Source organism: Filobasidium floriforme (assembly GCF_021052385.1).
Source record: "Filobasidium floriforme strain CBS 6241 chromosome Unknown HD553scaffold_5, whole genome shotgun sequence".
Taxonomy (NCBI): domain Eukaryota; kingdom Fungi; phylum Basidiomycota; class Tremellomycetes; order Filobasidiales; family Filobasidiaceae; genus Filobasidium; species Filobasidium floriforme.
Window position 1 is genome coordinate 862586 of NW_025763626.1, and position 16627 is coordinate 879212.

The following is a 16627-nucleotide window of genomic DNA, read 5'->3' on the forward strand; positions in this document are numbered from 1 at the left end:
TCGCCGGATGGTGGTGACACCTGCCTGAATACGTCCGCACCATAATCGAGGTTCTACAAACGCAGGGCAATATCGATCAAACTTACTGTTAATATCAAACACGATGAGCTTCACTACTGCTACCCCCCATTCAACCAAATCGAGCAAACCGGACTCTCCTTACTCGCTGGAAAGGTGGTCCAGCGTGGATCAGACGGATGAGAGCTCGTTGTACCCTCTATCTGAGGAGAGCACTCCGGGAGATGAGACGGAAGACGAGACTGGGCAGATCAGGAACTCGGAATTAACTTTCGGACAAGGTCGACATGATATTCCCATTCCCCAAGGTCGATTCGACGATAGCCCTCACGATGTGTCCTCGACTGCCACAACAGCACCCAAGGAACTCGACGTCAGCTCGTTGATCGCCGCTATCGAACATACGCCGACGGCATGGGGAGCCAACTTTTGGGTTGTCCTCTCCGATCCAGTGACAGCTTGCACGTTTTACGCTTGCCCAGCGACGGGCGATTGTTCTTGGGACCCACCCGTCGGGGCGATGGTTCTTCCTCGACGTCTGGGAGGGGAGTATTGGGAACTGAACGACGAGAGGCGGGGAGGGAGGAGTTACTATTACCATACAGGAACAGGCAAGACGCAATGGACGAGACCAAAGGACGAACTGGTCATCCCCCTCGGAATGATACAGATGAACGCCTTGCGGGGTAGCAGTAAAGCACTCGCCGGCGAAACTGAGAGAAGAGAAGGTTCGATGAGGTCCGGATCGACGGTAGTGATAAAGGACTCGGCGTCTGAACGTACCGTCGACAGACCTTCTCCGGGTCCGAAACATCGGACGCAGCTCACCCCGTCGAAACCTATCCTCAAAGTCACTACCACCGGTACCGCCACGCCAGGGAGGAAGAAACACAATCGCCCGGTACCTCCAACTCCTTTGAGCTTAAAGGATCCCTTTATGTCGTATGAAAGGAGGACGGGTACAGATCCTTCGCTTGTGACTCCCTTTGGCGGGGAACACATACCGTTACGTCAAACACCTCCTTCAGGTTCACACAACGTTTCTGAAACCGTCGACATTCGCCAAGACCGAGGAGCAGAGTCACCATCGTCGCCCTTGAGGGTCAAGTTTTATAACCATACGAACAACTCTTCCACCCCAAACTTGGGGGCATCGCCAACGGCGTCTTCTTCCCCGAGGATTCGTACGACATCACGGTTCAACAACATCGCTCTTTCTTCTTGGGGCAGCAGCTCCAAGTCCGCCACCGCTGTGACCGACATGCGCTCCGATACCTCGTTCATGTTTACCGCAACTGGGAAGAGCAAGATTTCCCCTACCTCCCAGACGGACGGAAGCGAGACGGAAAAGGAGAATGAAAAAGGGTCGAGAGGTAGACCGGGAAAAGGGAGGAGGAGAAGAGAAAGCTCGGTCAAGACGCTCTGGATGGCAAGAGAGCGACAGTCGACGGCACCGGTGATGACGCTGTCGGACGTGGTCCGGCAGCAAGGCGGGGACGATATGGGTGAGTCTGATTTACTAGACGTAAAGGCCTCTCCATGCTAGAAACTGACTCGAGTGTATGTGTAAACGTAGATGAGCGGCTAGACCCGCCGGTCAGGCTGGGATTGAGAAAGACCGCTAGCGATCGGGACATCAGGCAGAGTTCCATCTTGTTGAGCCCACCTACCCGGATTCGGCCTGCGATGCCGGCTATCACGGGTTCAGCGGGGTTGCGTGATGGACCGATATTGGTCGATCAGAGGAGCCCAGGTGACGGATCTGGTTCGGGGTGAGGAATTACGGACCGGATAGCAGATTGTGGCTTGAATCTGACGTGAATGCTCAAAAATCACAGGTCTTACCCACAACTCTCACCAGATACTGTCAACCAACATCAGACGTTCGGCATAGAATCCTATACACGAGACTATTTCGCGACGCAGCGAAAGGGAGTCTTGCGCAGAAAGGTACCCGACGCTCAGATCATGGAATGGCAGGAGAGTGTCGTAACCGGCGCCCTGCTCTCCAAGACAAAAACCCCTCCAACCGAGATCATCAGGGCTTTCAAGGTGATTCAACACATTATGGGCGACCGCGATCGACCGGTCGAAGGCATTATCACTGTTTCCAGCTCGACTTCGGCCTTTAGCCTGGCAGACATGGCGCAATCGTCTCCTTCGCAAAAAGATCGGATATGGAACAAGGCCGAGAAACGTTTGATGCTGGAGGAAGAGCGTTGGCTGCTTCAACTGGGGCTCGGTTCGTTGGACCTGCGAGACGAGTTGTACGCCATGTAAGATGTTCCGTGATCTCCCACTTTTGCGACCAGTCAGCAAAAAGACTGAACCTGTTGCTTCTAGGTGTATGAAGCAGGTCACCAAGAACCCAGTCTTGTGAGTCGGTCAATCACCAGTTACGCAAGCCTGCAACGAGCTGATAACTGCCGCTTGGCCAATCTCAGTTCCTCGACCTTACGCGGGTTCCAACTCATCTGCGTGCTAGTGGTCACCTTTGGACCTTCGAACGAGTTCGAGCCATATGTCCGTTCCTTCTTACAGACAAGCCAAATCGAGGGCGACCCTGCCTTGCGGACTATTGCGCTGCGTGAGATTTCAGCCAAGTAGTTGCCAAGATATATCCCTCCACTAATACCGGGCTGTCAGATTGCAAGCGCAAGCTGGATAATATCGTCCGAAGGGGACCTCGTTCTCGTGCACCGATGTATAGTGAGCCCTCCCGCGTTTCTCAGGGATTTTCAAGCGCTCATCGATTCACGGTGCAGGCGAGATCGAACAAGCATTTGTGAGTATTGCCTCCGTGTTTCTTAGCCGATTGGCATCTGGAGTTGATCCTAGGTCTAGAGTGCCGCGTTTCATCCTTCCATCTTTGGTGAACGCCTGGGTCATATCATGACGCAACAACGTGAAACAGGCTCCTCGTTACCGATCCCGCGGATCCTATCTTTCCTTGCGGAGTCGATCATAGCTCTAGGCGGTACGCGCTCAGAGGGTATATTCCGGACAACGGGTGACTTGGATTCCATCGGAGAGATCAGGTCCAGATTGGATAGGGGAGAATACCACCTGGTAAGCGTCGTATCTCCTGGACTATCAGATTCCCTTAACTGACCCACGTCTTCCAGACCGGCGTGGAGGACCCTCACATAATCACGGCCTTACTCAAACTATGGCTGCGAGAGCTTGAAGAACCTGTCATACCGGAAGACCTTTATAACGAAGCACTACAAGCCTCCCGGGCTCCAGAGGCCAGCTGTGCCCTCGTTCAGCGACTCCCGCCTACGGAGAGATACGTGTTGATCTATATCATTGGATTCCTTCAGTATGTTGCTCTATTTTCGACCGCTGGAGCGATGGGCTGACCTCTTTCGGCAATCAGACTCTTCATCCAACCAAGATGGATTGCTTTTACCAAGATGACCGCAGGAGCTTTAGGTGCGAGACCGGATACGACAAGACAGCTTACTGCTCTTTCTGACAAGCTCGAGATTGCCTTCGTGTACAGCACTGGTAATGGCGCCAAACATCCTGCGGCCGATTTCCATGTCATCCGATGTGGTTTTCGCCAACACTGCATTCGAGACTTCGCTTGTGGTCAACCTGCTCGAACACTTGGATGTCCAAAAGGCGGACCCTGACTATCAGCCGGAATTTCCAAATCCCGCTCCACGCCTAGTTTCTACTATGACTCTTCTCTCCGACTTTTGAGGAGAAACAAGCGAAAAGTAGGCGCAAACAACGAATAATTCAGATCTTGCAATAACGAGGACCATACCTGCATACAACATAGGCAACAACAATCGCCATATAATCTATTTCCTTGACGTGCATTGTCGATTTTCGTGGGGGTTTCGTTAGTGTCGTCGAAGCCTGTGCCTAGTCGGACGCGATGCTGGTGATGGTATGAGATTCGCTCGCTCGGATTGGTACAGTTTCATTCTGCAACAGGTTCATTGAAGGTCAGCTTCAAGAGGTATGACGTTGAAATAGAAACACTCACAAGGCTCGCAGAGCTGAAATGATCTCAGCTGAGTGGAAACAAGAAGCGTTAGAGATGTAACGGCTTGTGGCGTCGTAATAATACGACGTACCAGCCTGACGAGCGTTGTCGGCCTCAAAATCATATCGTTTCTCGGCGTCGTCTCTCCAGACCACGATCTTGAAGTTTGTTGGTGATTTACTGCTTTGCTTGCAGGTGACGATGGACGTCACGTGGAAGGATGAGGTTTTCATGCTATCAAAGAAAGCCTTATTGTCTGTGGGCATTATCTGGTATCTCGTAACAGCGTATGAGTAGGTGGTAAGCGGCATCGCGCGTCAGCCAGATGGCTCACGTGTATATAGTCGCCGTCGATTGCCAAGATCCGCTCGTGGCGGCCGATAGGCATCTTGCGCTGTACAATGAACTTTTTGTACGTTGAGGTGATGTCCGCTCTAGGCGAAGATTGTCGAGGTGCTTCCGATCGACGCTTGAATATAGAGGCTGCGATAACGCTAGGCAGTATCAGCACAAGTTCATAGCGTACTGTTGAATCGACTTACTGCTCGGATCACCCCCGAGACGCTCGTTGGCTTTGGCTACTGCCAGGCCGTGGGTCTGTGCCCATTCCTTCCTCACTAAAGCGAGTTGAACGTTGCCCATCAGGCTCTCCACCGTCCGATCCAGAGGGAGGACCATAGATAGATCACCCAAAACAAGGACCCATTCCTCCGGAAGAGGTGGGGTAAGATTCTTCTTGCGGATGAGTGCTTCGGTGATGTCTGCAAAGTACATCTCGGACGGCCTGTAAAAGACGCACTTCAGCTAGACTCCTCCCAATAAATTGAGCAGTCGAGAGGAGATAGCAAGGACTCTACCTACACGCTGATCGTAGTACTGAATTGAAGGTCCGAGGCGAGTATCACTCGGACCTTGAGGGATACTATAACGCCGCCTACTGCTGCAGTGCCCACAGATGCGTTGAGTCCCCCATATGCGTTGGCTGCAGGCGTGTTCAGCAAAGCGTTGCGTGAAGGAGCGCCGAGCGTAGATGCAGAAAACGATGGCCCAGCCGCAGCCGGAGCGTTGTTGACCGGAGTCGCTGTTGGAGATATCATCGATCCGCCAAGCTGAGAATGTTGTTGGATCTGAGGCGTAGCCCTCCCTGATCTTTGAAGAGGCTGTTTCGCCAGACTTTGCTCGACTATGGATTGGTCCCCCAGGAAAAATATGAACGTCCAATCAGTATTGTTGTGATACATACGGCTGTCATGCACTGACTTTGCGTAGGGGTCGCTTCGACCACAGCGAAACTTCCAAAGGAGAATTTGCTGACTTGGCTCTCCCGGTCGAGTGCTGATGAATATGTGGTCACAAATCAGCGGTTGCACAGGTGTGACAAGCACAACGAGGTCGCTCACCCGGAAAGTCTTCATCGACTTCTCCATCATCCTCTACCATCCTCAGAGCCCACCCTATTGTGCTGTACCACACCTCGGGATCGAAGCCGCGATTCGGTCCCCTCTCGTGGCCTTCCTCCAATCCAGGACTCCGATCTTCTTCCAGATATTGGTGCAGAGCCCATCCAATCAGCTCGTCAACCGAAACATCTTTCCGTACGGTGACAGAAAGTGGCTTGGTGGAGTCTTTGGAAAAGGGGAAATAGATGTCCAGAGTCAGTGTAGATACCGAGCTGCCTTGGGGTGGCGGCGCGGAAGCGTATCGAGCAAATGGGTTCCCCATCTGGCCGTCTTGCTCCTGTGTCGGCTTGAGAAGCATGCTGAGACCAGAAGCCATCGGCGAGCTCGAGGTCATCTGAGAACTCGAGGTGGGGATTTGTCGTTTTTCGAATTGTGCCTTGGTCGGTGGACCAGCCCAGATCTGCGTTCTAGCGCTCTCTCCGCTGAACCTTATGGGACCATCCCCTTCGACCGAACTCGCTTCCGAGTTGGCACGGGTCTGAACGCCAGATAATCCTCCCATGCTCGCAAGAGACAATTCAGGGGCGAGGTCCATCCCCGTGAGAATCGATTTGGCACCCATATGATGAGGTCGCCCAAGTCCATCCCGCCTGTCCTGACCGGACATGTCCAGGTCATCAGCGACAGTCTCGATCTCCTCGCGATCCTCTTCTTCGTCTTCTTCGTAGATCTGATCGAACCCGTTTCCATAACTTGTCCCCATCCCCGAGCTCGAGATCATGCCCGAGTTCTCGGTGATACCTGTCACGACGCTCTGGCTCATCATCGCTTGCTCGAGGATGCTCCCGTATTGTGACTGCATGATGAAGGTATGCGGATCTGCACCTGCCGGAGGCACGTCGGTCGTTTGCCCATTCGACCGGAGGTTGGCGTTATACCCTGTTCCTTCCTGATAAGGCTGTCCTAGCACGGAAGAGATGGCTGCAGGGGAGAAGGCCACATCCGGTATGTTGGAAGACGGTTGCATCAACATGCTCGTAATCCTGCGAGACCTCACGCGAGCCGGAGGCGGACGAGGTCTCGCTGTAGGCGTCTGAGAGTTATCTTCAGGAGCATCTCGAGGACTGGTCGGACCTCGTGGAAACCTCTCGTCCCGACCTGAAGGCGACGAGACGACCAACATTGGCGCAGAATCCGCACGAGGTCGAGTCATCCGAGTCAAAGTCTGTCTTGTCGGGGTGGTGCGGGAAGAGACGCTCGTAAGCGCTCTAGCAACCGGTGTCCTCGTCGTACTGCTGCTCGCCATGGGTGTCTGTGGCGAATAAGCCGCAGGATCGGCCGAACGAGTTTCGTCGATGGTCGAGGCTCGCATTCGATCCCGTCGAAGGTCCATACCGAGTGGTCTCGTCTGCCCGGGCGTGACCAGTGCATCAAACGAAGGGAAATTGTTGATTCCCGGTTCGTTACGTGCGGTCGGTGTGACCGTCGCAGAGGTAGCGACCGACGAATCGCCTCGCGCCGGTGTTGGACGGTCCGATCGACGATGCACCTGCATTCCCGGTTGAAACCGTGAAACACGCCCGATCGTCTGACTATATTTCAGGCTAACATTTGGATCGAGTGCTCCGTCTCCGGCAGGCCCTGGTGTCGATCCGATGTCGGCCGTCTGGAATCTCTCAGCTTCTTTCCCCTTCCATCGTCTTCGACGAGCACGCTCGAGCTCGTCATCCTCGTCTTCTGACTTCCCCTCTTCACGTTCCAACTCCTTGTCTATTTCCAAAGGCGGTGAGTCGAGAACAGCTACGATCTCTGGCCATACGTCTACATCCGCCAGCCCGCTGCCCCGTACATAGGGGTTGTCCGATAAAGCTGTAGGTGATAGCGAGATGATACGGGATGAATGCGGGTCCGTAGCTATCCGAAGATGTGAAAGTCGCAGGGCATGTAGCAGATATCTGGGGAAATGGCAGTGGATCAGAGGAGATAAGCAAGCTATCATTGTGCACTCTAAAGATTCCCGAGTGGCGGCATACGCTTTGTCCGTGATGAGCGACATGGTTTGCCTGAATACATGACCGCCGGTCTGGAAGCGATTTCTTCTTGTAGCGGTGTTCGCCGATATGACAACTACCTCGATGGCTGCGGACGATGGTAGGGCCTGGCGTCTAGGAGCTTACAGCAGGCTATACGGGGCAGGTCCAAGCCTCCTCGCAGGTTGCAGCAGTCTAGTAGCTAGTGGATTGTGTACCATGTGAGATCGATACGGAGACATTATTGTGCAGAGTGTATCGCAATGTAGGTCGATAAGTTAGGGTTGTACGCGCGGTAGGATGGGTGGGAAGGGAAGGAGGGGGAGATTCAAACTCGACCTACCTAAACGACCACAACATCACTTTTGCAATCACTGCTATAACAACTTTGAGAATAACTGCGGCCAGACTTCAACGAAAGACAGGAATAGATCTCTCTTGCGAGGAAATTTTGCCGGGCAGAGCAAGCCGCAAGAAGGAGGTGAGCGAATGCAAGACGCATGTCAGACGGTCTGTTTTACGACAACTTCTCAAGAACCTCGATACTGATCCGATATCGTTTGCAATCTCTTTCTGCACATCCTACAGCTCTACAAACAGAAAAGTAGAGGTTCGGCCCTCCACGGATATCAAAGTCATGTCGTCCTGGTCTCGTCCTGTCCCACCTCACCTGGACCCGAGCAGAAACCATGAAGTAAACAAATCGGTTCGGCCCAGCAGCAGCAGGCCGCATGAAAGGGCGACCGATCGATGGGCATCAAGTAACGCTGCTTCTACCTCGGGCTCGAGACCGTCGACAAACGGGCAAGGATCTCAACTGCCTGCACCGATGTACAGTCTGCCGAGCCGTCCGACGCAAGCTTCGCGAAATCAACTTCTACCTCGCCCTCCTGCAAGTCCACCACCACCTCCCCCGCGTTACCTACCGGCCGGATCGCTCGACCCTCGCAATTCGACACCGGTGTCTGTGTCTATCAACCGGCTTTCAAGTCAAGCGGGAGATCGGTCTAGGACGAACGGGTCTACGACGCAGCATCGACAAGACAATCGAAAGAGCTTGGTAGACGATAGAGATGATCACGATCGACGAGTATTACCACCACCTCCAGCATCACAACCTCCTCCTCTACCTCTTCGGGCTCGCTCACCACCCAAGACAGAGCCTACCTCGACACTGGGGGCAAAGCGTAGCAGGAAACAGTCTCAATATGTCCCTTCTTTCATCCCATCGCTGGACGAGGTTGAACCAGGACAGCTTCCACCTTCGCCTGTAGCTTCCACCTCGGCGTCTGCTCATCCCGCACCAGGAGCGCTCATAACAGAGCTGGCCGAGATCGATCTTGCCAGAACCAATGCTCTTGCATACGACCGTTATCCCGTTCCTGTACATCCACCTTCATCTTCCTACGATCGGTATCACCAACCAGGACCATTGAACGGGTCTTCCTCTTCCACCGGCCGGTATGACGATAACAGCCTCAACGTATCTACACCTTGGCCTCAAGCACAGATCAACCGACATTCTCCTTTGTACGGAGCGGTTGGATTGCCAAAAAAACCTGATGTGGGGCCGAGCCGTCCTCGATCGCCTTCTACGGATTCTCGAGCAATGAGAGAGAGGAATCGCGATCACTGGTCACCACAATCACCTAGACGCAGGGAAAAATACTCGATGGATCGGTCCAGCGAGCGGGAGCGCGAACGGGATTTTCATGCCAGGCAACCTAGTCCTCCATCGAGGTACGGGAGAAGTCCGTCCCGGGGACGTGGCTATGATGATCGGCGCAGAGACGGTTCCAGCGTCTCGTATCGCGGAGGTAGAGAGTATCGGGACGAGTCGATCGATTCGAGAGGGTACCCTTATCGATCGAGGAGCATCTCTCGGAGTCGATCTCGGGATGTTTTAGCACGAGACGAGAGGGAATATGACCACGACCGCGACTGGGACAGACGGAATGTCGATGATGGCCGTGGGAGGGGTGATTCGTGGGTTGACCGGAACGATGACCGGAACGTCGATGCTATTCGAGAGAATGGAGACTCATGGGTGGATCGGGATAGCCATCCCAGTCGAGGGAGGGGAGACTCGTGGGTGAACCGGAACGGCGCTGGTCGGCGCTATAGTACCGGATCAGAGGGATGGTCTGATGTCGACGGTCGTGAGAGGGGACGGATACGGGATCGGGATCGGTCGACGAAGAGACAAACTAGTTGGTCGAGGGAGCGCGATGGCGGATACCTTGGCTTGCAAAGGGAGGACAGGATGTCGACATCGCCCAAGGAAGATCCGGCTTTGTTAAGATCGGACACGGGACGGGAACCTGTCATGATCCCTTTTCGATCAAAGGAGCCGACACTCAGTGATCGTGAAGAAAAACCGCCAGAGATTCACTTTCGCAGAACATTGGAGCCGCGTCGGTCTTTGTTGGATAGACGAGATTCCTCTCCCTCGCCACCTTCTTCACCTTCTGAGGACAAGCCGCCTTCGCCCTCAAGTGATCTGTTGCCTCCGCCACCCGACGAACCTTACGAGCCATGTCCTCCTCCGCAACACATAGTCGAGCAAACGCTCGGTCGAGGCAACTATCTTGTCCTGTATGACCCCCAGACTGCGAAACATCGAAAAGGCAAAGAACGCGTGCTACGGTACGACGGGCTGGTGGACAAGGGTAAGGAAGAGATCGAGATTTCCGATGCGAGGCTGAGGATCCCAGAGGAGAAGAGGGTCATCGGCAATGGGCCTAGAAAGAATCGGCACGACGGACTGGTCGAGATGCCTAAATGGGTAAGCTGCTCTGAATTATCTTGACTAGCTCGCCGAAAACGCTCATTACGATCTGGTTTGCGTGATTCAGCCTTGGGCCATCTATTCGACAGGACCTCCGCCCGCCAATGCGATATGTATCTCGGAGTTGAGCCATCTGACCACACCATCGGATGTGACGCAAAAGATCCGAGAGCTTCGGTCCAAATTCAGTTACTCAGATGGCAGGGTGACCGCTACGGTCGATATCGACTCAGTGGATATCAAACTCGACAAGAAGGGAGCGTACATGGGTCTGTGCCGGGTGGTGTTCCGGGGCAAATACCCGCTACAGTCGTCAAGTGGTGAACGTGGTGGCAGCGCTAGGCAAAAACAGCGGGAAGCCGATATCAAAGCTGGCGAGGTCATTGCAGCCAACCAATTTGCCCAACACGTCGCTCGAGTTCTCAACAATACTCGGATCGGACCTGCTTACAAGGTTCAAAATGAGCGAGCTCGGGTCGTTCTTGACGGGACCGGTGCCAAGCTGAAAAGGCTCGAGCAAGAGATCGCGGACAAGAAGAGTGGTAAAGTGCCCAATGTGCTCGTCAAGCCTGCGACACCAGTTGTGAAACAAGCGGCGCCTATGCCCCCGCCGAGTCTGGTTCCTAAACCTTTGCCACCTCCGCCCAGCGTTGCTCAGGTCCCCCCGCCTAATGTTGCCTATGTCCCAGCACCCAACGTCACGAATGGGTATCAAATGCATCGTCCTGGACAGGCTGGCCTTGCCACTGGGACAGGCTTTCAGGCGTCTCTGTACAGAAACGCTGAGACTGTCAGGCCTTCTCCAGCGGCTGGACAGACAAGCTATCTCCCTGGTCCGCATCTTGTGCAGCAGAACCAACCGGCTCAGATGCAATATCCCTTCGATCGCCAACAGCAGCGGTTCCCCGCACGTCCAGCCTATAACACTACCACCACACAGACGCAACATGACCCACGGCTCATACCCCCGAAACCGCCCGTCTACCTGGGATCTCAACACCAACCGTTCTGGCCCAAGAATCCTCATTATCACGTCAACCTTCTTTTGCAAAAGAAGTATCAAGCGGAACTCCAAGCGTATCAAGAGGAGATGCAGCGACAGGCTCGAAAGAGCGCTACCAGAGCCACTGCTGGAGACGATTTCATCGATGCCCCATTCAAGCCTGCGCGCAACAGGGACAGGAGACCGTCTGCGGGGGGGTCAAGTCGAACGTCCCAGATACGCGCAGCTGAGACGCATCAAGCAGATACTTCTTCAGAAACCTCCAGCGACTCCGAGGTCGAAAGCGAGAATGATCATGATCTAGTGATTGACCCTAAGACCCGCTCTGCACGGCATAAAGGCCGTGTAAAGTCTACGACTACACCCGTCAAATCGGCGTCCGCAACGGCTCCCGCAACCAGCCCACTAGCTCCTGGTCTGGACGCGGTCACAAAGGAACTGCGCAAAAATGGCTGCCCCTACATCTTTGTTCCGAAGCTGGCAGCCATCGAAGGCAAAGAGCCGGCGAAGAGGCTGCAGCAGTACTTCAAAGGCTGTCACGATGTGAGTCGAATCTCCTTCTGTGATGCAGCATATGTGCTCGGACTGATAGATTTGGTGGTCCTCTACAGGTCTTGTCCGACCAGTTCGGATGGTACATGTTGTTCAAAAAGGAACATGATGCGAGCGCTTGTTTGAAGCTTGCCAAAGTGCGATCGTTCCCTCTTGGCAAGATCCATCCCGAAGTCAGGAGCGCCTCTGTGCGGCCCTCGACTCCGAACAAGGATACCGAAGATGTCACAGAATCCTTGGAAGAGATCGTGAGAGCAAGGGCTTCTCCGCCTCCTGCCCGAGCGAAAAGCCCTCCTCTTCCTCCTTCTGAAGCTGTGGCAAAACGACCGAATCCCAAACAACGAAAGGGAGTCAGTCGACGCGTTCAGTCCGAGTCCCCCTTGTCCGACATCGAAATGGAAGATGCGACGAAGGCGGATGCGGGTTATCACAACGTCGTATCCGTAGCATCGAACGGCCACGTTGAAGCGATCGACAGCCCGGCCACCAAGCTCGAGGAGGCGCATACTATCGTCGACGAAGGACCTATTCAGTCTGTGAATGGACATGTCGACCCGCACGCAGAGTCTGATCCCGTCTCTGTAAAGGCAGCGGCCAAAGGCGATGAACCGCTTGTCCTGGAACCTATCAAGGAAAAGCCTCTATTGAACGACTTGGAAGCGATTCTGCCTGCCGTCGATATCTCCCTCGAGACAGCTTCAGTCAAGAAGGGGAAACGTAAAGCTGCGGCTAAGGAAGATAAACGGCAGCCACCTAAGAAGCGGGCCAAAAAGAATCAGCCAATCGTGGTACAAGAGCCGATTGACATTGAGGTTGACATCGTTCATGCTGTGGCTCAGCCGATGGATATCGACGTCAAGCCCGTTGTTGCCGAGCGACCTGCCAGCATTGATCCCATAGCAAGCGGACTCGCAAAGGACGATGAAGACCTGTATCTGCTTCGGCTTGCGATTGAGGCAAAAGCTAAAGGAGAACTCCCGATGCTACCCGAGGAAGCAGCTCGCTTACGGGAAGAGGCCGCAGTGGCAGGGGAGCCTGTGGACGAGGAAGAAGATGAAGAGGGATATGTCCACCCCGCAGGGTGCGCAAGAGCTCATGGGTATTACAAGGTTTCGGAAGTCGCCAAGTCCGCCTATCTACCCCAGAGGAATCGAGCCATTGTCGAAGTCGATCAACCAGCAGGCAACTCGGGCGGCAACGGGAATAACGCCAATAATAACAACAACGCCGTAGCGTCTTCTCGGTCGGCACGTGTAGCGACCCGTCGTTTCGTACAAGGAATGGAACAGTCCAAAAAGGCCGCCGACGCCGATTCGGACGTATTCGCCTTCAATCAGTTGCGTACTCGGAAGAAGCAGCTGAAATTTCAGCGTTCTCCTATCCACGACTGGGGTCTTTATGCAGTCGAGTCAATCACTGCCGGTGAAATGGTCATCGAATACGTGGGTGAGGTCATCAGGGCTCAGGTTGCAGATATCCGGGAAAAGTGGTACGAAAAGATTGGAATCGGGAGCAGTTACTTGTTCCGAGTGGACGACGATGCCGTGGTGGATGCTACCAAGAAGGGAAGCATGGCTCGCTTGATCAATCACTGTTGCACACCAAACTGCACGGCCAAAATCATCACCATCAATGGGGAGAAAAAGGTAAGTATCGGGTTCTCGGCGTCGAGCGGTTTCCTCCGGTTGACCTTGTCCCCGTTTCGCGCGCAAAAGATTGTCATCTACGCAAAGACGAGCATTTTACCAGGCGACGAGATCACCTACGACTATCATTTCCCCATCGAGTCACCTGAGAACAAGGTCATCTGCTTGTGCGGATCGCCTAGGTGTCGAGGGTTCCTCAACTAGAGAGGCCGGCCGGGTGGGACGGAGCGCCGAACGGGACAAGCGGGAAGGAGTCAAGCGGGAGGTGGGGAAGATCGGGGACGGACGAGCGAAAAAGTCATCCACATAACATCTATAATCACGCATCGTAAGAGAGGGACAGTCTTCTCTTGCAATTCACAATTCACGTCACGGTTGTATGCATTTGCATTATCTGTTCAAGCATGTCCTCCAAGTTTCGAATTCCTTGTTCTTTGCTTTTATACTAGGGGGTCTCGGTCAGAGCGCAGACAATTTGCAAACCCGGCCTTGAGCAAGCTTTTTGAGCGTTTACAGTCCATAACCAAGGTCGACAACAATCGCCTCATTTGCGGAAATTTATTGACATAGTCAACATACGTCCTTATGACCCAAAACCTTGATGCGCGTAGCCGAGATGCTAGACAAAAGCGTTAAGAAGCTGGACAAGGCGGCTGGGATGCAAGACGCAAGCGCAAAGAAGCTGGACAAGGCGGAGGGAATTAAAGGCAGGCGAAGGACCTGGAAAGGGAAGCAAAGGAACTGGAGAGGGAAATGGCCGAGCTGAAGGGAAAGGCGGAGATGAAGCTGCTTGACGGATGGGTGATGATGAATTTGGATCACAACGACCCGATTTCATTATGTTCCCCAGTGCTTTGTCCTCGAATTAGCACATCATGCAAGGCGAAGCAGGGTTGCAGAAAAAAAGAACTAGACTGATCGACAGCCAACCTTCAGTATTCTGGTCCCTCGAGTTACCTAATGGCAAAGGAATCTACCAGCCTTTCTTCTTGCGCGCTCAAAAGTATAGAACTCTCAACCGTGTCCTGATGTCATATCATTTCATTGCAGATGTTCACTACTATAAGGAACCGCACAAGAAGAACGTCGCGCCATCAAGAAGCGCCAAGCGGGAGGGCGATCCAAAACGCCTTTGACGCGCTTGGATCGAACGCGGGAGGACTGGGTGATACGAGAGGGCGAGAGAATACAGGGAAGGGGGGAGAGGAAGGTGAAACAGGGTAAGGTGCCCTGTTTTCTTTTCTTCCCTTCGGGTCGGACATGATCTTCGTTTGACTCTGAAAAGAAGTTTGGCGACAGAAAAGGAAAAGAAGGAAAACAAAACCGAGAAAGAAGGGCGCTGGAAGAGCGACACGTGCCTTGCGCACCCCATCCACGCGCATGTGCAAGGTCTTTTTCTTTTCGCTTCTCGGGCTTGTACGAGGTGCAAGCTGTGGCCGTGATGAAGATCGTAGTCAATCTGTTGATTTTCAAATCAACGAACGTACTTGCCTCTCTCTGGGTCTCTGGCTCTGAACGCTGAACAGGGAGGAGATCAAGGCGATCCTACTAAACGATGGAGACGACAAGAGCGGCACAACCATGGTATCACTGTGGATGGTCTGCAATGTTTCACCTGACTTCCTTTGATCAGGTCGCTTTCACGATATATCATCGCCTATCTCCTCGGTATCTCGGAGCCGCATTCATCGGATCCGACGAGGTGGAAAAACCTCGTCCCTTTGGCAATGAAACGTGTCCTTCAGCCCTTTGCATTTAGCCCACCTTTACGATTCGACAACCGATGGCGACGACAAAGTGAGACGATCGTCGTCCACACCGCTGTGGCCGGCCCACGGGCGATGATCATCGGCATTGGCAATATGCAATATGATGACCTCCGACATCTACGCAGCTATGCAGTCAACGTGTCGAACACACGCAAGCACGACGGGGTTGGCACACTTTGCACCGCTTTTCCTGGTGGATCTTGGATCTGCGGGATTCGCGCAGGATCATGCCCGGCTGACCAACAAATGCAACTCAACGACGCTGTTGGTGCGTGTTGACCTGCTGCCCACCATGCACAGCCGTGATCGACGGGCCCGAAGCTGATAGCTGAGATCGATACACCGTTTCGATATCTTTGTCCTCCCTCCTGCTGCTGCTCCCTGTCGCCCCTCTGCCGTCGTCATGTTTCGAGTCTCTCTCTCTCCCCTGCCTGTTGTGCCTCTTGTCATCATTTGTGCGGCACTCGACTCGCTTGGCTGCCATGCCCTTGCCCCGTGTTTATCGGCAACGAGGGGATGACTCATGTTCGCCGGGCGACCCATTTCGAGTGTATATAAGGTCAGACTATGCTCGATCCAACGTTCCCTCTCCCTCATCGTCGCCACCGACAAGCTACACATCCAGACATACACACAAACTGCTTCTAACACTATCCAGTAGAATTGAAAATCAACCGATTTGTGAGTCGTTATCGTGTGCGTAGTAGGAAGAGTCCAGCTGATCACGCTGCTACCGGATCGGTAAATCTTCCCGTATCGCCACCAGAAACAGACCCCAACACAAGCTCGAGACATCGACGTAGATCGAACAGCTTTATCACCACCACATCACGTTAGCATCTCGATTACTTACCAGGATCGCCTGCTCGACACCATACTGATCCGTACCTCCTCGATTTCCTTCGATCTCGACACACCCGCAGCGACTCTACCACAATGCACTGGGCATTCTGGCGACCCCGAGAGCCCGAACCTTTCCTCCCAGCCTACGTTCAGCCCAACCGATCCCGCTGGTTCTCCCACCGTCAATCCAACTCTCGATCTCAAGCCCAAACCCAGGCTCAAGCTCGGGCTCCCCACTTAGCCAGGGGGGTTCAGACGGGGTACTACTATACCTACCCCCCACCCGGTTTCGGGGGTTACGATGCGTACGGACAGAATCAGCCAGGGTATGGGTACGGGATTTACGGGTGGGACCAAGGACAAGGTCAGGTGCAAGGACAACGGCAGGCCCCTCCTATCAACATGAGTGGCCGAGCGGGCAGGGGAAGGGGGAAGAAGCGGGGCGTGAGGTTCGGACCTGCTACGGTTAGGGTCGTTCGATGACACCCGTCATCAACCGATCAGCCCGTCGGTCCCTCGTCCTCCCCATACAAGTACAATGCCACATCGCTATCCCGACCGGCCATCTTCCCGCCTCA

The 16627-nt window shown here is 53.9% G+C and overlaps 3 protein-coding genes across 3 annotated transcripts; 2 read left to right on the top strand and 1 right to left on the bottom strand.

Annotated features, from left to right (window-relative positions):
* The first annotated feature begins 1123 nt into the window (after nucleotides 1-1123).
* HD553DRAFT_307520 (putative GTPase) lies at nucleotides 1124-3745 on the top strand. The gene is made up of 11 exons (XM_046179434.1): nucleotides 1124-1483; nucleotides 1573-1790; nucleotides 1857-2294; nucleotides 2362-2394; nucleotides 2463-2605; nucleotides 2665-2727; nucleotides 2784-2803; nucleotides 2863-3087; nucleotides 3144-3340; nucleotides 3398-3453; nucleotides 3524-3745. Exons 1-11 carry the CDS (start codon nucleotides 1280-1282, stop codon nucleotides 3724-3726), a joined length of 1800 nt encoding a protein of 599 aa, XP_046038569.1. The 5' UTR covers nucleotides 1124-1279; the 3' UTR covers nucleotides 3727-3745.
* Nucleotides 3746-4283: 538 nt separating this feature from the next.
* HD553DRAFT_269496 (stress-activated map kinase interacting protein 1-domain-containing protein) lies at nucleotides 4284-5740 on the bottom strand (the record flags this gene model as incomplete). The annotated part of the gene is made up of 5 exons (XM_046177620.1): nucleotides 4284-4501; nucleotides 4561-4802; nucleotides 4880-5201; nucleotides 5279-5353; nucleotides 5419-5740. The coding sequence occupies 5 exons, from the start codon at nucleotides 5738-5740 to the stop codon at nucleotides 4284-4286; spliced, it is 1179 nt and encodes a 392-aa protein (XP_046038570.1).
* A 7031-nt stretch (nucleotides 5741-12771) lies between these two features.
* On the top strand, nucleotides 12772-13641 carry HD553DRAFT_269158 (uncharacterized protein; the record flags this gene model as incomplete). The annotated part of the gene is made up of 2 exons (XM_046177605.1): nucleotides 12772-13437; nucleotides 13507-13641. 2 exons carry the CDS (start codon nucleotides 12772-12774, stop codon nucleotides 13639-13641), a joined length of 801 nt encoding a protein of 266 aa, XP_046038571.1.
* Between the last annotated feature and the right edge of the window lie 2986 nt (nucleotides 13642-16627).